Source organism: Quercus lobata, chromosome 12 (assembly GCF_001633185.2).
Source record: "Quercus lobata isolate SW786 chromosome 12, ValleyOak3.0 Primary Assembly, whole genome shotgun sequence".
Lineage (NCBI taxonomy): Eukaryota > Viridiplantae > Streptophyta > Magnoliopsida > Fagales > Fagaceae > Quercus > Quercus lobata.
This window is the reverse complement of record NC_044915.1, coordinates 6,185,789-6,211,426: the sequence shown is the minus strand read 5'-3', so window position 1 is coordinate 6,211,426 and position 25,638 is coordinate 6,185,789. Positions and strand designations below refer to the sequence as shown.

Genomic DNA, 25,638 nt, shown 5'->3' with positions numbered 1-25,638 from the left:
TCCACTTGGGAATCGAATGAACCCAACCCAACCAAAGAAAAACCTAAACCTTTGGAATCTCTACACAAATTGGTGGAGATCTCACAATCTTCGACCAAATTTGGAGATCTTCCAGATCTATGACTAGATTGGCGAAGAAACGCTCCTCGTCTCTATTTTTATTTGGTTTTGATCACTGATTGCTACCTATGGACAACTAACCTGGACCAAAGCATTGATTCTCTTTGGATAATGACAGGTTTCATCTTTTACCACTAGATGTGATCAAATCGAGTCTAGGTTGAGTCCAAAATTGACTCAAATCAACTAGTGAAAAACTCTACTTAAAATACATATATTTTTAAATTATTAATAGCATGAGTTAGGTTGGGTTACTTGGATTGAAAATTTTCTCAATTTGAACATAAGCTAACTCAACCCAATTATCAAAAACAAACAAAAATAAACTTAATCCAACCCATTAATATATGAAAAAATAACCCAAGGTAACGCGTTAGATTACGTTAGATTGAACCATATGATTGATGAGTTGAATGCACGCTCCAACTTACTTTTCCTAATTCTTAATTCTTAAAGTAATGAAAAGCAAGAAGTCCTAATAGCTAATAGAATTCTTACTAAATTCCATTATATAGTTAATCACAACCTAGGTGGAAGTTTGTCCATTAGACATGTAAGTGTAGCCATACATTCTCCACCTTTTTTTTTTTTTTTTTTTTTTGCTAAATAAAAAAAAAAGGGTCTTCGGTGTGAACTCATCGACCCTACACCACGTAACAGTAATGGGTAATACCATCTATATCACAGGGGGCTTGCTGGAACTATCGATCGAACCGCTTATTTCTGAGTGCTAGGACAAAAACTCCTACCAACAAACTACACCCCGTGTGGTCATACATTCTCCACCTAACTCCTAAAGCGAGTCTTCTAATTATACCTTTCTCCATTTTGATAATGTAGTAGCAAGGTGTCCCATTAACCACCCAAATAGATTCTTTACTAGGCATTACGTTCGTTGGTCCCACTAAATGGGGATTAATAAGAGGTATACTTTACATAGCTGTGAATTCAAAAAAGGAAAAAAAAGAAGGGTTAAAAAGTGTCCACTCACTAAGGTGCGTCTGGTCATTCCACGAAGCCTCAAAAACTCAGTAAACACTTTTCGTGACTTTCGTTTCCTTTTTGGAGAGAGGGGCCCGGTTGATGACACCATCACTTCGATAAATAAAAAGCGAAAGTGTTTTGTCCTGCTCAAGATGATGTGGAAGGAGCTCAAATTGGAGGCCACGACCAAGAAAGCCCAAATTCCCCAATCAATGCCGCGTTTGACCGCTCACTACTCTCAGGAAGTGAGGTCTCTCAAAAGTTATATTCATACTATTGCCTCTCATCATCTTGCTTACCAAAGTATTCATTAAGAGAAAAAAAAAAAAAAGATATAATTATTTAATGAAAGTTCTTAGTTGTTTCGTAACTTTTATTATAATTTGATAGTTATAATGATTTAAAGTTTAGATAATTCTGTTAGAAACACCAAACTATGTGAACCAATTTAATTATAAAGCTCTTGAATTAACTTTAATTTAATATAATGGATTGTAAATATATGTGATTATTAGGTTATCATATATATGTATCATTTGAGATCACATAATTAATTTGTAATGAGATGATAATATTATTCCTTAATTTAATTGGAACTCTTCTCCATGTAAAAAATCTCTTGCATGTGATATGATATGATGGGCATATCATATGCCTTGTAATTTTGATGGTGGAATTATAAAGTACACTACGGATATTTAATCTCAATCATTGAATTGAAAAAAGGCTCAATAGGAAAGGATTCAAATTTTTGTGTCAAAAAGGAATAGGAAATTGAATTGCATTGGACGGTCACAGTTGATAGATAACCTGTAGGCAATCAAAAAATCATGGGAAAATTTTGGTTGGTTTTAGAAACGATCATCATTATATGATTTGTTTTTCTTTATCATACATGCAGTATTTGGAATATTAAACAAGTGACTCGTGAAATATTGTCTTTTGACCCCTTTTACTAGCCAAAGAAAAACAAAAAGTATGGGTGCTAGAATGTAGTATTTATGTCCCAGAATTTTTTGTAGAGCCAAACACACAAACTAGACTCAAGCCATTGAAGCAACGGTCATAAATTGATTTGGCGCGAAGTAACTATAACTGTTGTGTGTGAACTGAGTTCGAGCTATGTGGGCCACACCTTTGGAATTTTGGGTGCGCTTGAGACAAGCAATCTCAAAACTTTCGGTGTGTATTTTTGGACTGTTGGTTCCCCCAATATGCTATATATAGCACACTCCATTTGCCTCAAGTTTTTACTCTGCTCTTCCTCTTCCTCCTCCTCCTCTTCTTCTTCTTCTTTTTCTTTTTAGTTTCTTGGAACACACTGCTGACCTTTCTATCAATTGTAGTCCCCACACATTCAAAACACCTTTTTGTTTTGTTTTTTTTTTTTTTTTTTTTTTTTTTTTTTTTTTTTTTAAAAATTTATTTTGAATGGTTTTAGCTTCTGGGTTTTTGAATAGGTTCCAATTTTGGAAGTTCTAACTAGTTTTTTTGGGTAGAAGTTCTTGATCATTCTCAGTTTCAAAACTTTGAATTGGAGGTGTAATTGTTGAATTTAAGCAGTTCCAGCTTCTGGGTATTGCTTAAAGTTTTAAGTTTTTGTTCATTTCAACTTTGCTCTGTGAGTACTATTTAAGGGGGTTAGTGGGGGCTACAATTGCACCACATCATAAGCTTGAATCCTACAGACAATGATTCCGTTGTTTAACGGATGCATTCTATTGACGTTTTACTCGGCTTTTGACAAGAAATCTATTGTTGAAAAAAGCTTTTATTTTTGGATCTTCCAGATTTTTAATAGGTGTAGGCACATAACAACAAAGTTCTGAGAATTTGTGCCTAAATTTGCAAGCTTTGCTATCTGTTCTTTTTTCTAGCTTGGCTGCTTTTAGAGAATTAGATAGTCTAGAGGAGTGTAACTATGGGAGGGGCATCACTCCCACCCGGATTTCGGTTCCATCCAACTGATGAGGAATTGGTGGGCTATTACCTGAAAAGAAAAGTGGAGGGGCTTGAAATTGAGCTGGAAGTTATTCCCGTAGTCGATTTGTACAAATTCGATCCATGGGAGTTGCCAGGTACACTTCAAATCAGTCTTATTGAGGTTTTGTTACACACTTTTACATTATATCAATTTTGTTGTCATCTTCACCTCTGTTTAAAATATGAGCATTAATGAGTGAGTATTTGAAAGTGAATGTGAAACCAATCATTATAACCATCTGTATTGGTTTGAATTAAAGTTAGATTTGAGTAGGAGATTGTTGACAAGTTAGGACCAATGCAAAATCAACCTATACATTGGTGCTCTAGAAATCAGTCAGGGTAGAGTGTATGTGGTTAGTGATGGATTTATTATATTGAACTTTATGCCAATGTGAACTGAGAATTCTTTAGTGCTGGAAAAGTACTTTTCTGTTTGTTTTGTTTATTTGATTTCTTTTATCATTCTTCTTTATGACTAAATCCTGTTATAAAAATTCTTTTTCTCATGGGGCCTTTAACTTTTATCCTCTAAAAGCCGGTTCATATGGAGTACTTTTATCTCCAAAGAATATGATGAAAAGGAAAGCACTGAAAGAACAATTACTCCTCCAAATGATTTCTTTTTCATTTTCCTTTTAATTTGATTGTTCTGAGAGGTTTCAAATCTAATGTCTAAGCTGTGGACTGCAGAGAAATCATTCCTTCCAAAACGAGATATGGAGTGGTTCTTCTTCTGTCCCCGGGATCGGAAGTACCCAAATGGCTCAAGAACAAATAGAGCCACCAAAGCTGGCTACTGGAAAGCCACTGGGAAAGACCGGAAGGTTGTCTGTCAGGATGCTGTGACTGGGTATCGCAAGACCTTGGTTTTCTATCGTGGACGGGCTCCTTTAGGAGATCGAACAGACTGGGTAATGCATGAGTATCGCCTCTCTGATGATCTTTCACTAGGATCATCAAGTTTTCAGGTAAAATCTATGGACTTGTGTAATGGTTTAACTTTAAATGTTCCTCAAGTTTGTTTGGAAAAATGTGCTTGTTTCCCTTATATAGTCTGAGAGACCTATATTCTATTTGGTCATTCTCTCTAGGGACCTTTTGCTTTGTGCCGCGTTATAAAGAAGAATGAGAATGGACAGAAGATGAATGATCACGGAGAGCCAAAAGCTAAGAGGGTTGGAAGTAGTTCGAGCAATGTGGATTTCACCTCTACTAGAGCCTCGAATGAGCCCATCAGCATCTCCAATTACCTGCAAAATGAGAGTCAATATTCTAGCCCTATCACCCCTCCACTTGAAGTTACTCCAATGGCAGAGTTTGAGCCTTCCTTGATGGAGACCAATCCCACAAGTTTCTGGGTCGCACCTGAACTAATTCTTGATTCATCAAAGGTATTGCATTTTAGGAATAAAGGAACTTCAGTAAATTATTTTATATTTTTTAGAGTTCTTGAAACATATCCCCTTGGCTTACTGCAGGATTATCCACTAGTTCAAGAAGCTGTATCTGAATACTTTCCACAGTATCAATTTCCAGGGGAAATTGAAGTTGCTGAGGATCTGAGTCGAATTGGCTGCATGTCACCTTACTCTGGACATGCAAACTACATGGACCTTTTTGGCAATGAACATATGCCATATGAAGGCTATGACCAAACCAATTCGCTGAGATATCCACATCCTTACTGAAAAGGATAGGATCATAGCAGCTCTATTTTCAATGCAATATTAGAATGACCAAGCTCCAGTTTTCTGACAAGCAAGTGGAGTTGGGAGTTTGGGGCAACTTAGTGATCGATGGTTGCATGAGGATGACTTGGTGATTGTTACGCAGGACCTGCCTTGGGTGGGATTTATCAACTATGAGTACCTTGCATTTTTATCATCTAGAAGGGTATCTGAGACAACGCCTTTTAATGTTGGTTCTTGGAATGGAAAATAATGTGTAACCCTTTCTTATATATTAAGCAGAAAGGGCTTGCTGTAGAAGTCCTCTTTATGCTTTTTACCAGGGTTGGTTTAGTAGGCATGTCTGTTCTCAATGTCTTGTTTATGTTGTAAGCTAGTACCCCCTGGTGATAATCACTTTTATCGATTGCACCGGAAGTTGGTTTACTTTTAGTAATCTAATGTTTTATAAATTTTTCTTATTCTCTGGTGTATGCTCTCTCTCTCTCTCTCTCTCTCTCTCTCTCTCTCTCTCTCTTTATATGTATATATATATATATATATATTCATACACATATGTTAGAACACTTATTTCTTTACCTAGTTCATATGGAAGCGTCTTTATGCATGAATTCCCTTCTAATGCTGTATGCTAAGAGCATCCACATCCGGATCTCATATCCCATCTTATTTTACCATCCTAAAAAGCTACTTTATCACTTATACCATACCATTTTTCAATACATCCAACATCCCAACTTTTATTTTCCTATTCTATTCATTAAAATAATATTTTTACATAATAAAATAATATATCCTAAAACCCAAATAAAAACAAAAACCCAATCCCCAAATAACCTCTGCAACCACCACCACGAAGAACATACCAAACTGTTGTTTTCTTGAAAAACCAGAAACACCAGCCACAAACTCATGGCCACCGAAACCCAGAAACCCATAGATTAACAAAATTAAAATCAAAATCAAACCCATAGATTAACCCAGAACTCCAAACCCGCCGATCCACCACGATCCTCAGCCCCAGAGCCACCACGACCCGCCACGATCCACACCGATTCAAAAAAATCGGACTCCATTTCCAAATCAATCGAGCCAACACACACACACACACAAACGATTCACAGAAATTGGGTTCATTCCCTCAAATCTAAATCAATCAACTTTCACATTAATTCACACAAATTTTCGTTTATATCAAGAATTTCCCCCAACACCCAAACCAAAACAGAAACAAAAAAACCCACAATATTTTTGTCTCACACACCAAACAGTCAAAAGCAAACCTTGCAACCCACGGTCAAAAAACAGTCAACACCACCACCACCACCCTCTCCGCCCATTAACACCACCAAAAAAAAAAAAAACCCAGCAACCCACTGTCAAAAACCAGACCCACCACCGCCGAAGCTTGAAGGAAGCGGATTCACAGCTGGGAAGCTTAAAGGATAGCGGACACCCACCCACCACCGATCTAGAAACCCACTGCCGATCTAGAGACCCACCACCGATCTAGAAAACCAACGCCGATCTAGAGAGTTGCCGGAGAGAGTGAAGATATTGAGAAGAATCAGAGAGCAGAAAGAAAGAGAGAGAAAGCAGAGAGAGAAAAGAAAGATAAAAAATGAGAGAGGAGAGAGAAATTACCGGGTTAAAATGAGAGAGGAGAGAGAATTGAGAGGATTAAAAAAATATTTTTTTTATGCAATTCAGCTACAGTACCATCTTACATTTGAGATGGTACTGTAGCTATATCTCAAAATAAATTTGGCCTTATAGCATTTGGCCTTCCCATTGTTGAGCAGTTTTGGGGCTTAAATGCCAAATGTTACTAACATTTGGCATATACATGCCCCACTGTTGATGCTCTAATGGAATAACTACTCATCTATGTGCTAGGACATGCATAGTGTTCTGTATTCCTGTTGCAATGAACACATACTTTATATTGAAGTGACCATCTCTATAGTATGTTCCCTGTGGTTCAAATTTGTTCAGATATTCTTAGAGAGGATAGCTTCAGTATATATTAGACATTGATGCCTAGGTGTTTCCTTATAATTTGGATTGTAATGTTTGCGCCATTTAACTTAGTAGGATTGATGAGGTGAAGATGTTTAATTTTGCAAGACTGCAAGGAACAAATGAAAAGGCAGTTGGGTATGTGAACTGAAGAGAGCTTCTGTCACAACTTTCAATTGCCAAAGTAGCTTTCTTTAATGACTGTGTTTGTCAAGTTGCTTGAATTTTTTGAAATGTAATGTTCTCTTTAGTTTTAAAGCTAAGGGTAAAGTTCACTTTTAAATCCATGTTGATAAGCCATTCCATTTAGAAGTTGCTTTTAGACACATTCTTGAGCTTTTTGTTGGTTTCCTATTGATTTAGTGGGGTAACTTGAGATATTTGTAGATTATTAAAAGCTTTCACTACTGAGTGGAAGCTGCTCAAGATAGATCAACTTCCAGTTATCTTTTAATTTTCTATTAAGATGCATCAAATGAGGCATTCATCAGAAACTTTCCCTCTTTTAGCATCTCTCAAACATGAGAAGCAATAGGCGGTGGCTGCTTGTGATAGAACAGTAGAACCATCTTGTCTGGTGTTCTAAAGCTATAAAAAAGCATTGCATTATTGATAGGCTAATAATAATAAAAAAACAGGCTATCCCTTATCCACAAAAGACAGACAGCTCCAGTGGGGTTACCAAGGAAGTCTCTTCTGCAAAAGGGAACTGGGGATAAGGGATCACATCTTTTTTGGTTGATTCATATCAGAACAAATCTGTAAAAGAGTTTTGCCTTTGATAGAATAACCTGGCAAGAAAAGATTCTTGGCCAGAAGAAAACAACATTGAAGGCCAAATTCATATTGCAGCAATTCCTATTGGAGAAAATAAATTGAGTTGCAAGCAGAGATTGAGATGAAGACTCTGAGTGAATAGAGAGTTGTGTGCAAATTGGCAGCTTCAGCTTTGATAGTCTATGCCTATATATTGTCAGGGTGGTGTTTGTAAGAATGAAGATACTACTTTCTAGTAACTATTGGTTCTTGTTACATTTGTATATTTTGTTAATGAAACCACTTTTTTTCATAGAGAACCCTCAAGCAATTATACATTTGATGTCATTATGAAGAGAAACCTCCTAAATTACTAGGGGCAAAGAGCTTCATGACTAAGTACCACCTTTTTAAACTCCCACGTTTATCCCTTAACCAAACTTGAAAAGAAAGGCAGAAGAAGCTTCAAGTAATCCATTCTATTATATTCTATCTTGAATTGCTTCTGGGAATAAACTAACTCAAAACATTCTTTGAGAAATTGATACTCAGTCGCAAGGATAACCAATGAAATGAATGAATTGTGACTCTTTAAAGTTATGAACATTGCTCAAATTTAGAGGGCAAATGTGTAGCAGCAATGCTTCAACGAGGCCATAAAAAAGTGCTAGCTAGCTAGTACTCAATAAAAATTTATTTCTTAGCCAAAGTTTGTAAATTGTTCCCCGCCCCTCCCTCACTTTGGCAAGAATCTTGACTTGTGTGACTGCTTTCTACATGCCCCACAATCCACATTCTTTTCATGCAACACTATGCAATTCTCCAAGACATATATTCTCCCGCCCCCTACTGCTTTTCCTTTGACACCTACTTATTGGCTTTAAAAGTACAGAATGCATATGTATGTTGCTTTTCCTCACCATGCAAACAAATAATTTGGTAATTAATAAAACCCCTTTAACGATTATGCTCTATTGACAATGAAACAAAGAAGAAGAAAAAGTGTGACATGGAAGTTCATTGATGGATATATAGTTGAAAAGTAGTAATATAGGTGTTCTGTATACTTGACAACTCTTTTCACATATTTTGAGAAGAATGAGGTGGCTAAAATGATTTTTGATTGACCATATATGTTACTATAGACATGACCTGCTACAAAAGAAACATGTACCTATAATCAAGAGCCTAATAATAGTACTCGAAGAAATCTGGACGCTTTAACAACAACAACAACAACAAAAATTGTATAAACTTTTATTCTTACTTGTTCCATGCACTTCAGTATAAGCTTGCAATTTGAGGACTGCAAAAAACTTCAACTTCTTCAAGGGTAGCCTTAGTCTCATCTCCAAAAAGAGACTCTTTCCCATCTTCCCTTTTAGCATATGACAATCCTAGTCTAGATTTTGCTTGCCTCAGATCACCAATGCCTGAATTGGTGTCTGGCCCTGCAAAGCCACCCATAACCGGGGCTAGAGGAGGCCCAATGAGCAGCCCATCAGCCCCGAATTGGGGCCCACCCCGAGAATAATCAAAAAGGGCTGCACCACTGCCTCCTATCTTTGGTAGAATGATGGGTTCAATTTTCTTATTGTCTGCCCAATAGAATAGGAATGGATCAAAACTATCATAATAATCATCTGTGCTTCTATAACCTTCAGGGCTAAATGCACCAAACTTGAAGGACTTGTTTGTGTACCCAATTATCACACATGGTCCCTTAAAGTCACAAAAACTGTGGAAACTAGTCGCGCTAAATCCATCAATGGTGGCCTTGTAGCAGCATTTGAGGTCCCTCCCTGATCATAATCAATCAGAAATTTAGGTCACTGATTGTAGCTTATTAATACTTTTCTTTAAATAAAAAAAATTTATAGTTCAATAATCACAAAAGTGGGGGACTTGAACCCTAAATTTCTTTTTAAAAAACATCAAAATGTTCTGGTTAAGTTATAGGACTCTTGACATATATTAAACATTTCAGTTATAAGACTCTTGACGTATATTAAACATTTTAGTTTACTTAGTTTTTGTCCAAATATGTGTCAGAATTGAGAATTGTCATAGTTTATAGTCTTCTTCTTTTTGGCCAGATTTACTAATAGGGTTCAGAATACCTTTTCATACAAAACATATAGAATAAAACAAGGAACAACCCAAGACCATGTGATTTGATCAGTTTACTCTCTGATGCGCCACATGATTCCAAGTCTTATCAAAATTCTATTCAAATCCTTATTAATCTGGGAAAGGACATAAAGATTGAGGCTAATATTATGAAAACAGATGCACATTAATAGATTTTATCTATTATGTTCTTTTTTTGCTAAACTTATCTATTATGTTCTTAGTAATGCATGTGCATAGCAATTGAGAGAGAGAGAGAGAGAGCGAGAGAGAGTACCCCTTAGGAATGTTTTGTCAACCAAAGAAAGAGAGAAAGGAAGATCGATATCATGGTACGTGGTCTGTGGCCTCTCATCAAAATTTTTCTTGCCTATGTTCCAACCAAATAAGCTATATGGGCTTCTGTTCCTCCCATAACATATGGTGTTTGAGATGCAACAAGCAGCCATCTATCTGTAGACTGTAGATGACTAATCCATTTACCTCACACTTTCCACATACGGTCCTCAAAAAACACATCATCAAATGCAATATCTTATCCTTAAACCTTGTCCACCCATTAAGGACACGTGTCACTTTGCTATTGGCTAGATCAAAGTGGTACCCTTGAGCCCAAAGGTCCCATGATGTTGCTAATCCAGTTAATAATGAAAATCTTGATGTTAAATGGGGCCTATGATTAGGCTAATAAGGCTCAATACATTATTTTGACAGATTAAGTTTTTCAAATGACGCTTAGCAGTGAATTGATTTTGTTCAAGCTTGACTTTGTAGTATCCATCAAGATTTTCCGAAAACCCAATCTCATAAGTGATTTATTTAAGTTTATAGTGCTATATATGCTCCGGGTTAAAATTAAGCACACTTTAATTGTTCCCACGCCCAATAATTTTATAGATGTTTTCCTAAGGAGGAGTACTAGACACCGGACACAAGCCGTGTACATTTTCCTAAACAAAAGCAAAGGTACTTCTAGTTCTAGAGCTTTTCTTTTTATTTTCTTCTTTAATTAATTAAAAATGATAATTATATATATATATATATATATATTTTAAATGAACAATAGATTTAGGTCTTATAAGATTAACTTAATAAATTACCATTCAATTCAAAAAGTTTTAAATAGGAGGTAAAATAGAGATATATTTTTAACTAAAATTATGTGTGGGTTGAATTCAATAGGTTGAAGAATTTCAACCAAATTGCCATCAACCCACCAACCTTCAAAATGGCAAGTCAGTTGAAAATTTGGGTAATTTTGATTCAGTGGATTAAGAAGGTTAATTTTAGTTATGTGTTGTAAACTAACATTTAAACTTTATTTTACCATTTTTGGATAAATTTTTCCATAAATCAAAATAAACACAGCTTAAGTTATGAGTATTTTCTAACTTTTTTTCCACAAAAATAAAGAAGGTATAACTACCATATTCATGTCACTATGTATGCTTACAAATATAGAGAAAAGTATCATTCATTTTTCATATTAACATGTGTAATCTTGAAATTAACACATACACATATATGAGAAAAAGACAAAAGAGCAATGAATATAAATATAGACAAATTGGGTTGGGTCTTGGTGCTCAACCTACCACCAAGCTTGTCCCTCCTCTTTAATAATCCAACTAGCATGAAAATCAATATCATATCCGTGTGGGTTGGTGCAAGACAAAATGGGTTGAACGCTTTGGGTGGACTGAACGGGTTAATGCAAAGACGTAGTTTAAACTTCAAATGAAAGATCTTCTTCTCAAAAAAAATAAATAAATAAACAAAAGACTACTTGTACTAATACCATAATAAATTATCATTTATTCTAGAACTTAAATATGTTAGGAAAAAGTAATAGTAATTTGTGGGTACCTAAGGCATGCTTAGGCATGCTTGGCATGCTTAGGCATGCTTGGCAACGTCCTAGACATGCTTGCAACCTAGGCGTCCCACATCGAAAGAAAACATCCCCACTTGCTGCCTTATAAGCTGTGAAGTAAAGGGAGTAGTGTACCACCAAGCATCTCTGTGATCACAAGAGGCTTGGTGGTACACTACTCCATTTACTTTACAGCTTATAAGACAGCAAGTGGGGGGGTTTTCTTTCGATGTGGGACGCCTAGGTTGCAAGCATGCCAAGGTCAGCCAAGGACATTGTTAAGCATGCCGAGGACGTTGCAAACATGCCTAGAACGTTGCCAAGCATGCCTTAAGTACCCACAATTATTATTATAATATATGATATAATTTCAACATATAGTTGCTCTTTATTATCCAACCCAGATACCAATTGGTTTTACGGTGTAAGTTGGGTTCATACCTCAAATCTCTTATTCAACAATAAGAGACTTTATGTTAATTGAATTACAATGCTCTTAACTATAAGATCATTTTATATTAATACAAATTGATCCATAAATCATTAAATAGAAAATAGCCAAAATAACCTTTATTTTAGGGGTCCGAATCCTAGGTAGACATTATTCTTCAATAACTTCAAGTTTTTCACCAATTAATAATAAATAAATAAAATCAGTCACCTTTTTTATTGGTGCCGCATAATTCAAATTGTAGATTATTTATTCAACAACGAAATTAACTAACTCTTAGGCTGATCATTAGACATCTAGGGAATTTGAGTTCAATCAAACAATTGAATTTGAACACTTTCATGTAGGGTTCGTGTAGGGTTGGACATCGTTGCAAGAGTGCAATGCATAGTGTTTTTTGCATCCAAAAGAGTGGTTTTAGGATCACAATTTATTTCATAACTTTTTGCTACAATTTTGATATTGCAAATTGTGAGTGATTGCCTACACATAGATTTGCAATTTTTTCTTCACCACTCACACTCTATCACTTCAAAGTTGTGGCAAAAAAGTTACGTAATAATTTGCGGTACTAAGTTTTTTCATCCAAAAGTGCATAGTATTTCTTGTGTATATTTTGTGCACTAGCAACATTGCTCGAACTTATGATTTTTTTTTTTTCACAAATTTGTTCTTTTTCTCATCATCTCATATTTCTCCAGCTAATTTTATCTTTTAATTTTGGATTTAGGTGCTTGATAAGTTGCGCTAACCTTGATTTATTTTTAGAAGAGAATTTAGGTTGCCCTAGAGATGAGATTACTATTATTATTTCAAGGTTTGAAAAGAAAATTGCTAAGAAATTTCACATAGAATTAATAATGAATTAATTTTATACTACAATGGATCAACGTCAAGCATAACTTTTTTACAGGAGATATTAAGTTCCTTTTTTTAAAAAGAAAATTGGTACATGTTTATAGCAAATTAGGCAATTTGTATACATTGATTTGAGTTTAGAAATAATATTATTATATTTTAAATTTGATCGTTTTAAATATCATATATATTTATAAATTATAACTAACATATAAATATGTAATTCGATCCTAGTAAAAAATCCTGACTACACCCTGGCAAGATGAGATATTGTTGCTTAATGCCATATGCTGCTGTTTTGTTTGTTGGCAGCTCCTGAAGCTTTTGATTTCTGTTTTGTGCCTTGAGATTGTGGTTTTTTGGTAACTTTATTTTGTTTATAATTTTTCTAATACTCTATGTTTGATTGAATAAACTCTTATATTCATAAACTTGTTTCATGATGTATTGTTCTAATAATTTGGTTTCTAGGGCTTGACAAAGTTCAGGGTCATCCTGGACTCTTCCTTTCCTTAGCTGAAACTAGTTGACACGTATGGACTTTAGAATCTATATAATCTTTGCATAATATTTGCACAGACGGGTCCATAGCTCAGTGGTAGAGCATTTGACTGCAGATCAAGAGGTCACCGGTTCGAACCCGGTTGGGCCCTTTATACGTTTACAAATATTTTTTTCTTTAATTACTTTTACGCGACTTGCTTAGAATTTCGGCATATATGACTTTCTTTTTGGGCAGCAGAGTTACGAGGCCAAGGCCCACAAATCAGACCAAAACCACTTCTTTTTGAAGCCCAACCCGTGACTACAAACACATGTTTAACACGTGAGAAGCAAAAAAAAAATAAAAAAAATACAAGTTTTGGTTGCTCGCTGAAACTACTTTAACAGAAATAAATTAAAGGAAAGCCAGCTAAAGTTTGTAACCATGTGAACCAAAGCTCACAAAAAGGAAAGCAATCAGCAAAGGGGAAAAGGGTAAGTAAGAGCGTGTTTGGAGGGCATAAAGGAGTGGTTCTACATTAATAAAAGGTCGAGCAAGAGAGACCAATGGATCCTTATAAAAATGCTTTGTATAAACAAAGAACTCATGAAAACCAAGCATTACCTGCTGTTGCATCTCTTTCTTACTTTCATCAAGTCAAGACTCAAGTATCACCTGACAATGAGCTGCTGGAGCTTTTGGCTTCAGCAAATTCCAATGAGGACCTTTCCTCTTATGAAAGTAATTTTAAGGCATTTGAGTCAGCCACTCATTTGAGTCAAGGTTTTAAAGTAGAGTAATTTTAGTAATTGTGAGAGTGTGACTAGCAACATGCCACTTTTACATGGACCTACTATTTTTTCTTTACTACTCACAGTTTGTCATATGAACATTTGTGAAAGAGTTATGGTTTATTATGTGTTCTTAGAATTTTTGTTTAAACTTAAGTGCATTTGCATAGCTTGTGCAAAAAAATTCGTCTATTTTAGCATAAGGGACAACTACTCACATTTCAAAACACCCTACATTAATATTATTTAGTTTACACTATATTTCATTAAAATATCAATTTTTCTTGATTTGTTTAATTATTTCTCTTTCTTCTCCATCCACTCTCTTCTTTCATCCTCGAAACATGTAAAGAAAGAATAAAAAAAAAAGTAAATGCAAAATAAATAATGTAAATTTACATAGTTACTATATTGTTAAGGACATATTTTATGTAATTGGCTAATTCTTTGATAAAATGCATTTTACTTATAATTGGATAGATCTAGGATAGGTTTAGTACTTTAAGAAATAAGAGTTCAAGTTAAGTGTTAAACCAATTAAGATTGGACTAAGAAACAAGTGAAGAAAAGTTGTTCATTAAAACTCGACAGATACCTCGACAGAAATAGTATATATCGAGATTTAAGAACGAAACTCGACAGAAGCTCGACAAAAGCTGAATCTGTCGAAATCTACGATATCAGAATTTTCAAATCTGATTTTTGGCCCTAGCTGACATGTATGTGTAGGATTTCTTTTCTCACAACCCTAGACATATATAAAGCTTATTTTAAAAGCCGTTATAGATGGAGAACATATGCAGAAAGTGACCTAGTGCCTTATTCACTCTGCAAGAAGTTACTGCATCTTTTGCACCTTAGGTTTTTGTAACCAAGTACTTCTTGATCTTCATCGTTGATGAAGTGAAGAACTTTACAGCCAACAATATCTTCAAGTTGTTGGAATTAGTCACGTACTGGGATCCGTACAAATGGGTGGCATTCATATATTGAAAAGTTCAGAGATTCTGAAGCGGTAAAAGGTTTTTGCTGTAAGTTCATCTATGGGGATTGTAGAGTCTAGGGACAAATGTTTTGTACTAGATCTAAAACTTCTCTTTACTATAATGAATTACTTTTCGGGAAAGTTTCCCCGTAGGTTTTTTCATTGGTTTTCCTGGGTCATCATATCTTGTTTTATTACTATTCCGCTGTGCATGATATTGACATGATATTGATGGTTGTTTGTTTTAACAAGGTTTATTCATAATAAATCTAATTAACAACTTGGGTTTAAAACTTGTTAATTCTATCAACCAGGGTCTAAATTTCCTAACAAATGGTATCAGAGCAGGTACACTCTGATTAGATTAATTTTCTAAGTGTGATCCTTGACCCCCGTTGTCATGGATCGTGGACAATTTTTTTTTATTCCTCCTTTGTTTAATAGTACTAACTATGTGTACTGGAAAATTCGTATGAAAACTTTTTTGCAAGCTCTTAATGAAAAAGTATGGCAAGCTGTTGAAGTTAACTGGGTTAAGCCAAAGGAAGTGCCGGTGGATTGGGATGAAGCAAAGATCAAAGCCGCAAATTTCAACAGTAAGGCTTTGAATGCTCTATTTAGTGGTGTGACCAATGAGGAATTCAAGAAAATATCATCCACGAAAATTTCTAAGGAAGCATGGACTATTCTTGAGACCACCTATGAAGGTACCAAGGCAGTGAAGACTGTTAAGTTTCAAAGACTCACCAGCAGTTTTGAAGAAATAACGATGGAGGAGGATGAGACCTTTGATAAGTTCTATGCTAAACTCAAGGATATTGTGAATTCTACCTTCAATCTTGGAGAATCTATTGCGGAACCCAAAATTGTTAGGAAAATCCTTAGATCCCTACTTGAAAGATTCCATGCCAAGATCACTACCATTGAAGAAGTGAAGGACATTGATCAAATTCCTTTGACTAAGCTTGTAGGGAACCTTCAAACCTATGAGATGGGATTAAGTAAAATGGGAAAAGGTGGAAAGAGTGGGAACATGGCTCTTAAGGGTATAGAGGAAAAGAGTGTTGACTTTGAAGATGAAGATGAAGATGAGGATGAGGATAAGGACTTAACCTTCATAGCTAATGAGATTATCAAACTTCTCCAATATAGGAAAAAGGATAACAATAAAGCCCCTAGGAAATCTGACTCATCTAGGAAGGGCAAAAATGAGAAACCCTTCATCCAGTGCCATGAGTGCAAATGTTTTGGTCATATGAGGATAGAGTGCCCAAACTATCTTATGAAGGAAAAGACCAAGAATTCAAAAGGTAAAGTGTTGGTTGCTACCTTGAGTGATTCTGAGAGTGATCTTTCTGATAAGTATGAGGATGAATGTGGTCATTATATGGCTTTGCTGCCACAACCAATAAAGCGATTATGAAGAGTGCTAGTGACAGTGAGGATTCTTCTGATGATGAAGTACCCAAGAAGTTAACCCTTTAGGAAGCCTATGATAAGCTATACACTGAATTTATAAAATCTGAAAAGACTTCTCATCTTTGTAGAAAAAACCTTAATGAGGTAAATACTGAAAAAGCTAACTATTAGTCAAACTAGATAAGACTACAAGGTTAGTTGAGAATTTTGTTGTGGAGAACACTTCATTAGAAGAAAAGATTAAGAATCTCGAGGTTGAGCTTAGTCAAGCTAGAACTCAAATAGAGAAGATGTCTAGTGCAAAGCTTGATGAGGTATTGAGAGTTCAAAAGCCTAGTTCTGATAAAACTAGCTTAGGATATGTTGTTTCCTCCGGCCCCTCCTCTTCCATGACTCTTGGACCAAAGACTGTCTTTGTGCCCCAATCTAAGAAATGTGATAAAGGTATGAAATCCAAAATTGATTTGGCTAATTCTAAATCCTTTGTTAAACCTCACTCTAGAAGTCTAGTAGTTCAAAAACTACTCATGTTTGTCACCATTATGGTGTTTCTAGACACATTCATCCTAATTGCTTCAAGTTGTGTCCTTATAAGCAAGTGTCCAAACGGTTACAGGTTCCCTCTCAAGGTTCAACACCTTTATTTGGAGAGTTATTAAAAGTTTTGAGTTTTTTAACTCTATTTCAAGATAATTTTAATTCTTTTATGTCCTTTAGTAGACATACTAGAACATGTGTCTTTTCATCTTCACGGCCAAAGACTCGGGCTATATGGGTGAGAAATAAGCCTAAGACTTATTTGTCTTTTCTATCTGTCCTCTACTTTTATTCTTTCTATCTAAAGTAGGACTTTCTTGCTTGACTTCTTATCTCTTTTTGGAATCATGTTTTCATGCATTTGCATCTATCTTCATTCTTTCATGTTGTTTGTCTGTTTTTGTTTGGCTGTTTAGTTTTTTTTTTTTTTTTTTTTTTTTTTTTTTTTTTTTTTTTTTTTTTTTCAAAATAAAAAATAAATAAAAAATACAAAAACAATGTGTGTTTGTGTATGTTGGTACTTGTGTACCTTTGATGGCCATTGAAACAAAATTTCTAAATTTTGTATCTCTTTTAGTTTAGATGAGCATCTCAATGCATAACTAAGCAAGTGAGTTTTGTGGCTCGTGGCTGTGATGAGTACAATTAAAATTGTCTCTTATATCTCATACTCGTATCACTCTTTTTTACGGGAATGACTAGAAAATCTTAAGAGAAATGCATAAATAACCATCTCACCACTAAAATCGGCCAATTATGTATAACATCTGTGTACTTCGGCATAGCAAAATTGTGATGTTTTGGCTTACATAATTGGGTATTTCTTTTCTCTCTTATATGGTCCATGCATGCTATGCTTAAAAGAAAAATATACAAAGAAAAATAAAAGCAAAAAGAATCAAAATGCTTTTAATATGGTTGCAAGCATGTTTCTAGGAGATGCGGGAGTTATAGGATGTACTTCAAAAGTGATAATCCCCATCAAACAATTATGGTTGTATTTGATTTTCCCATGTCTCAAATCTTCATAATATGAGACACTTATGCACTCTTGCTTTGTTTCACACACAACACGCAAATTCCTTACTACTCTTGATACATGTACAGGTACAATGTGATTTAGTCATTACAAAGGATACATGTGTCAATATATGCTTGCTAAACTATCTTAACTTGTTTTTGAAAAATAAAATTGGTTAAACTTGTTTAGTATGTATGTGTGTCTTTTGATCTAGAAATGTTTTACATCTAAATTTGAGCTGTGTTTGAGTAACTATCTTGTTGCATTCATCTTGTGTGTTTTTGCTCTCTTGGAAAACCTTGCTTCTGTCTTCTCAACAACAGCTCAACACAAGTTTCTTCTATCGAGATTTCTAGATTTGACCTTGATAGCTTCTTGACAGTTAGGTCGATCCATCGAGCCAAATTTCTGTGCTCTCTATCTACTCGATACATTCTCGATAGATTCTCAATCCATCAAGATTTCTGGGTAGCTTCTCGATAAATTCTCAATGCATATCTCGATCTATCGAGGTAATTTTATGTGCTCTCTGCCAGCTCGATAGCAGCTCGACAGCTTCTCGATCTATCAAGACCCTCTTGCATGCATTGTTTTTCACATGTTTTGCATTTTTCTATTATCTTGTCATCTATAGCATCTTGTTTCATTACATTCATGCATTTATATGGATTCCTTGTGCCCCCTTGATCATTTTTGTGTTTCTCGGGTGAAGTTTTATAGCTTCTTGTACCCTTTGTCAATCATGACAAAAAGGGGAAGAAAATATGGTTTCTTTTTAAGATTTTACATGTTAGGGGGAGAAATACATGTCTTTGTAAGGGGGAGTGTTTACCTCCTTGTTGTTTTAGGAGCTTCTTTTAGCTTCTTGTACACTGGTCTTGTGACCATTTTTACATACATTGTACTTATTTTATATATATATATATATATGATGTATGTCTTCTTCACCTATCTTTACATGTGTTGTTTCTTCTCTATCTTTATACGCATATGTTTCTTTATGTACACAATCTTTATTTCTGTTTCACACATGATGTCTTGATGAGTTTTGTTTAAGTGTTTCAGAAAGACAAGTTGTGAAAGTCTATCTTGCCATGAACTCTCTTCTTGCAAAGTTTTTCAAGAGTTTATAGTAGGGATAGATTTATTTTGTAATACAACAAGTGGTTATGAGTTTAGTGATTTAAGACTTCTCTCATGATTATTTGTTTTGTTGTGATTTTGTGACGAATTGCCAAATGGGGAGATTGTTAAGGACATATTTTATGTAATTGGCTAATACTTAGACAAAATATACTTTACTTATAATTGGGTAGATCTAGGATGGGTTTAGTACTTCAAGAAATAAGAGTTCAAGTCAAGTGTTAAAGTCATGAAGATTGGATCAAGAAACAAGTAAAGAAAAGTTGTGCATTAAAACTCAACAGATACCTCGACAAAAACAATTTCTATCGAGATTTAAGAACGAAACTCGAAAGAAGCTCTACAGAAGTTGAATCTGTCGAGATCTACAAAATCAGAATTTTTAAATCTGATTTTTAACCCTAGCTGACATGTATGTGTAGGGTTTCTTTTATCACAACCCTAGACATATATAAGGCTTATTTTAAAGGTCGTTGTAGATGAAGAACATATGTAGAAAGTGACCTAGTGTCTTATTCACTTTCCAAGAAGTTACTGCATCTTTTACGCCTTAGGTTTTTGTAACCAAGTACTTCTTGATCTTCATTGTTGATGAAGTGAAGAACTTTGCAACCAACAACATCTTCAAGTTATTGGAGTTAGTCACGTACTAGGATCCATGTAAAAGGGTGACATTCATATATTGAAGAATTCAGAGGTTTTGAAGCGGTAGAAGGTTTCTGCTGTAAGTTCATCTACGGGAATTGTAGAGTCTAGGGACAAAAGTTTTGTACTAAATCTAAAATTTCTCTTTACTATAGTGAATTTCTTTTCGGGAAGGTTTCCCCTCTAGGTTTTTTACTGTGAAACTAATTTGTTTCATTAGTTTTCCTGAGTCATCATATATTGTCTTATTTACTATTCCATTATGCATGATATTAACATGATATTGATGTTTGTTTGTTTTAACAAAATTTATTCATAATAAATATAATTAACAATTTGGATTTAAAACTTATTAATTCTATTAACCGGGGTCTAAATTTCCCAACATATATCAATTATGTATTTTTACACAATTTTGCATAAACTGATGTAAGTGAATTTTGAACTTAGTTAACTAAAATGTGTTACTTAACTTACTTGAAACCTCTTGGTTACCATACACCCAAAACACCTTGGATACATTCAGTAGGTGTTTAAGATGCGCATATGAGTTCTGAAATGCACAAAAAGAAATGTCATTTTCTTCTTCATCACACTACTCTCATTTTCCCTTTTTCCTTTGGAGCCAACACCCAATTCTCCAAGTTGTGAGAACTGGCTGCAAATTTTTCCTATATTTTGCAAGTTTATTAAGCACCGCATATCGTCAAGATGCACCGCTAGCCTCCCTCATCATTTGCGTGGAAGTGAGTCGCGGATTCGGCTCTTCGGACTAAATCTGGGTCAGCAAGAAAGCCCAATTAAGTTCAAACATGTGGAGAACTAGAAAAAGACTCAAACAAACTATGAGGATCTATTGATAAGAAACTCAGAATTTTAATTTTGGTGTATTCATTTCAATGGTTTTATTTTATTTTATTTTAAAAAAAAAGTATTCCCTTCATTGCTAAGTTTAGAGTCTTAGAGTGAAAAATTTCATGAAAGCACAGTCGACATAAGAAAGTCTTTATTATAGTTCAATTTTTCATCACTAGGTAATCTAAAACTAAAAAATCAAAAGCTTTAGTTTGTTTCATTTTGACTCTAATATGCTCTCATTTGAATCAATATCAAATCTTAAAAAGACATCTAAAACATCTTTTCATTTAACACTAAAGCTGCAGCAACCGATAAGAATTTATAAACACCTAAAACATTTTCCACTAATCTGCTCCATCGGTGTGCACATGACCTTGAGAAACATTTATTTTTTTCCTGTCACAAGTCACAACAACCTCGTCACAAGGATGGTACTCTTTGTAGCATGCTGCCCTCCCCAATTCTTCAACTTCCTCAATAATATTGTCAAGTTTTGCCACCATCTCTACTAGCAAAGAAGCAAAAGCAGCAAAAGGAAGTGCCTCCGAGAACTCAAGGCTAGTGATTGCAATCTTACTCAATTGTGGCCTTAAGACCTTCCTCTCAGCCTCCTTAGAATCAGTAGTCCTTCTGGATTTCCATTCCCTCAATGCAGAACTGTCAGTTTTCACACTTGATAATGAGACTCCAGGGGCCTTTTCATGCTTTTGGCTAGCTTGTGCAGCAGCTAAAGCGAGCATGTTGGTGGCTTGGTTTTTGTTGGATCCAAGGAATAGCCTTGGTTGGGATTTTATGGCGTTATTAAGGTCTTGTAAGGCTTCATGGAGATGATCGGAGAGTATTTCTGGAGAGCAGTGGCGGTGGCTTCTTAGGCTATTGGCAAGTTCCATTAGCACTTTTGAAATCTCCCTTGCAAGTCTATTGCAAGGGTCTTTGAATAAGGTTCGCACGGATTGCGGGGTCTAGCCAGAAAAACAAAACAAAAAAAGATCATTTAATAAGAAATCGCAATTATTATAGAAAAAAGAAACATCAACTGTACTGATTATATCAAATGTAATGCTTAACACATTTATTGTTGAGATTGTATTTATTGTCACCACAAGAGTTGCATTTATATGACAAAATAATCAGATATTTGTTATACTTATGGACAGTCAGACATTAAATACAATACATTCAGATTTTTGGCGTAAATTTATGTTTTTCCTATCTTTGACAACCAGAAGACAGATAATTCAAAGTTTTCAATTACAACATTATGAAACGTTATGAAAACTTCTTTTTGGGAATTAAAATTACATCAATTAAAATTATTACCGCACACCTTTTGTGCAATAGTTACTCCTCAAATATAAGTACTTGTGAGGTGTGGGAGGTAAGGGACAGGATTCAAATTTCCAGGAAAGTGTTTCACACTTATATATTTAGATTAGACTAGAGGAGAATTTCTATCTTATATAAAAAAAAATAAAAAATAAAATAAAAAATGAAATAACTTTACTATTTCTTTTGTCCTATTTCAAATGAAGTAATTATGGCTCTAATTTCAAATGGAAACTTCTTTATGGGGATTACATCAATTATGGCTCTTGAAAAATTTACCTCTTGTTTAAAGTCACACAGGGTGGCCAAGTTTTGTACAAAACCCAATCACTTCTGTAGTCATTGTTACTCTTTTAGGAAGAAAAAATTAATTAGAGACCATTCATTGCCTCCTTGCAAATAGTGGGCAAACATTAAAAGTTGGAACTTGGAAGTGAGAAAATAAATTCATGTGCTATACTATAATTCGACTAGGATAAAATAGAAAAAAATCAATTTTATATTACCGGAATTTCAGTCCTCAAACATCCATGTAGAGCTACAACCTTGTAGCCAAAATGGCGAAGAACACCTCCCAGTTTCACATACCGCTGCCATGGAAACCGATGACAGTATCTTGAGTGCCTTGGCTCCCAACTTGCATATAGTGCCTGTTTAATTCACAATATCGTCATTCCAATACCATTGAAGAGTTATTATATGTACTATATATTAATTCTTGAATATAGTAAACTAAGCGAAAGAGTTTGAAAATCTTACCAAGGCTTCATCTTTGGATTTCGAGTCCAAAACAGCCTTATAACCTTCGTAAATGGGATCCTCCGAGGACTGTTTTTCGGTTTCTTCTATGCTAGGATCAACAAAATATTCATTGACACAAGCTGCAAAATTCATGTCGCATATTACTTGTATTATTGACATAATCAACCAAAAGAACATTATGACATGAATAACAGTGAAGTTTTACTAGTATTGCTTGCCAAAAAAGAAGTTCTACGTTTATAATTTACAAGTTTGCACACATTCACCCCCATAGGTTCTTAATTCAAACAAATTTTACTAATTATTTCTTTTACTTGATAAATAGGAAGCTGTGGTATTATCATTAAAAATTTGTATACCTTCTATAGATTTTGCAAGGCCTTCAAGCTTTAACACAGTGGAGTTATGGAGCTCTTCCCCTGACCAATTAGGAAATATCAATAAACTCATGAGCAGGCAGACACCACAGCCAATGGCAATGGTGAAGAAGCGGTCATGTGCAATCTTCAGGACATTATCGACCCGGTAGCTCGAGACAGTTATCAGATTGAAGGTCAAGAGAAATATCACAACACCATAGTCATAGTTCTTCTTTATGTAGGGAAAGAACCTCAGGTATGTAGCAGCAGATCCTGCCATGTTGAAAATGAAATTAAAGAATAAAATAAATAAATAAAAAATAAAAATAAAAGAAGAAGAAGAAGAAGAAGCATAAACTTGGCATATTTTTTTTGGAATGAAAAATTTTGCCTCAGAAAAAGGAAAGTACAACTGTAAACAAAAAGTTGGCTGCAGCTATACTATATAGGAATGGTTCTTATGAAGACTCTACATAAATCAACAAAATAAGGATTTAAGGATTGTGATATTGAGTAATTGATAGTCTTTTGTTCTTGGTTGAGAAAATTTTTGACAATGATAGTAATATTTATGGACGCGCAAAACTTTAGCATCAAGATCTATGTAGACTTAAAAAAAATAATAATAATAATAAAAAAGGTTATTTTATAGGAGCTATGAAGACTACATACAATTCAATCACTGAGATCATAAATTGCCCTTCATATCAGAAATGACAAAAAAATTAAGGATTATAAAATGAATATATCAATCAAAGGCTCATATATATAATATCTTCTGTAAAATACAATGAACTCAATCCATTTGCTTGGGCACTCAAGGATCCCTTTGGAATAGCGCAAGTTAAATGTGAAACTTACCAATTAGAAAAACTGCAGCTCCAATAAAAATAGCTCGAAAGACCGGGCCGGTTTCAGTTGCAATGTACTCAAAAACGAAAGCCAATGATCCTGCTAATAGCGTCCCAAATCCTCTATTCAGTCCTTTGCATAAAGTTGCCCCTGTAATCAAATGATGAATAATTTGTAACATCGACCAAAAAAAGTCATACCAAGTGCAAAAAACTTTCGTTGTAACCCTATATATATATGAGGAAGAAGAATATAAGATGATAGCAAAGAGAGAATAATTAACCTGCTGTGAACTCTAACACAACAACCACAGTCATGACAGCCCAAATGGCATTCTGTCCGATCCCTTTGAACAATGGTTCCATGAGATATAACAAGGAAACCAGTGTCAAAGACAGACCAACTTTGAAAGCGTGGATCACCCTTCTTGGGTCATCATGTCCTACCTTCCAAATCGTTTTACACAACAAACCCGGATATGTTTTCATTTTCTGGGCAAAGATTGGGATACGTTTCTCGCAGTTCCCCATAGTTTTAGTGCGATCTCCATTTCTTTCCATATCCATTTCCATGCCTGCATGAACTTTGGGAAACATTTCTTGATCTTGAGCAATAGAGAGAGAACGGTGATCCTAATGCAAAAATTCCAGATGATTCCCAAGAAGTTTATTTATATTATATCCAAGAAAAAAAGACCATGCAGCCACGATATGGGAAAAGGAGATAAAAATAGTGGGGAAAGCTGATAATTTTTATTTGGTTGTTGTGGAGTTTCGTTTGTTTAATGAGAAAACCACCTTTCTCTAAGAAGCTAGTGTCACTATATATTTATATCTGTGAGAGAGAGAAGAGAGATCGTGATGCTATTCCTACATTCACATGCATTCCATTAAAGTAGAAAGAAAGTGGTTGCTTTCACATGGGCTTAGTCAAAACAAGGTAGAAACCAATTTAACTGAAGTTGGTGTACCTTTTCTTGTGGTCATTAATTATTTTTTAATTCAAATCATGTCTTGAAGTCTCGATTTTAGTTCAAAATTTTTGTTAAAAAATAATAAATAAACGACATAATTTTAATAAATTCATAAAAAAATAAGTTAAATAGTGTCATTTACCAAATCTCACGCAACAACTCTATAGCTCTATTTGACACGCATGTAAAACTAATTAATCAAACCTTAACATTTTGATTAGTACAAACCATTAAACGCTGTTGTCTCCAATCCTAACTGATGGTTCTTAGTTTAGTTATAGTGGAGGTTTGTTAAAGTACGCAAGAAAATATGTTAAGAGATTTTAGTTAACAAAGCATAACTTGGAGAGTTGTTACAAGATACTTTATCGTGTAATTGATTCAGTGGCAATAGGGTGTGGAACTATATGAAGCAACTCTTATGTAATTTCTTTTTTGAATTGAAATTGTAACTTCAAGACACGATTTTAATTTAAAAACTGAATTATATATACTTTAGACCTGTTTGGGATCCACTTATTTTGCTGAAACTAAAAACTTTTTACTGAAAGTACTGTAAATGAAAGTAAAAGTTAGCTGAAATAGTACAGTGTGACCCATGAATAATACCAAAAAATG

The 25,638-nt window shown here is 34.7% G+C and overlaps 3 protein-coding genes and 1 non-coding gene across 7 annotated transcripts; 2 read left to right on the top strand and 2 right to left on the bottom strand.

Moving 5' to 3' along the window:
• The first annotated feature begins 2,526 nt into the window (after positions 1 to 2,526).
• On the top strand, positions 2,527 to 5,250 carry LOC115970741 (NAC domain-containing protein 71-like). The gene is made up of 4 exons (XM_031090348.1): positions 2,527 to 3,182; positions 3,781 to 4,058; positions 4,182 to 4,481; positions 4,569 to 5,250. Exons 1-4 carry the CDS (start codon positions 3,026 to 3,028, stop codon positions 4,776 to 4,778), a joined length of 945 nt encoding a protein of 314 aa, XP_030946208.1. The 5' UTR covers positions 2,527 to 3,025; the 3' UTR covers positions 4,779 to 5,250.
• Positions 5,251 to 8,546: 3,296 nt separating this feature from the next.
• On the bottom strand, positions 8,547 to 10,174 carry LOC115970709. The gene is made up of 2 exons (XM_031090296.1): positions 9,961 to 10,174; positions 8,547 to 9,355 (listed from the first exon to the last, which is right to left on the bottom strand). The coding sequence occupies exons 1-2, from the start codon at positions 10,130 to 10,132 to the stop codon at positions 8,835 to 8,837; spliced, it is 693 nt and encodes a 230-aa protein (XP_030946156.1). The 5' UTR covers positions 10,133 to 10,174; the 3' UTR covers positions 8,547 to 8,834.
• Positions 10,175 to 13,446: 3,272 nt separating this feature from the next.
• TRNAC-GCA lies at positions 13,447 to 13,518 on the top strand. The gene has a single exon. It is a non-coding gene; the product is annotated as a tRNA-Cys (tRNA).
• A 6,818-nt stretch (positions 13,519 to 20,336) lies between these two features.
• On the bottom strand, positions 20,337 to 24,834 carry LOC115972388 (aluminum-activated malate transporter 12-like). 4 transcript variants are annotated; one of them, XM_031092661.1, is made up of 7 exons: positions 24,331 to 24,834; positions 24,057 to 24,197; positions 23,196 to 23,468; positions 22,834 to 22,955; positions 22,581 to 22,724; positions 21,078 to 21,710; positions 20,337 to 20,668 (listed from the first exon to the last, which is right to left on the bottom strand). In XM_031092661.1, the coding sequence occupies exons 1-6, from the start codon at positions 24,641 to 24,643 to the stop codon at positions 21,093 to 21,095; spliced, it is 1,611 nt and encodes a 536-aa protein (XP_030948521.1). In that variant the 5' UTR covers positions 24,644 to 24,834; the 3' UTR covers positions 20,337 to 20,668; positions 21,078 to 21,092. The 4 variants fall into 4 exon arrangements, with proteins under 4 accessions (XP_030948521.1, XP_030948522.1, XP_030948523.1 ...); XM_031092662.1 differs by having other exon boundaries at positions 21,165 to 21,710; XM_031092663.1 differs by having other exon boundaries at positions 21,326 to 21,710.
• Positions 24,835 to 25,638: the final 804 nt, after the last annotated feature.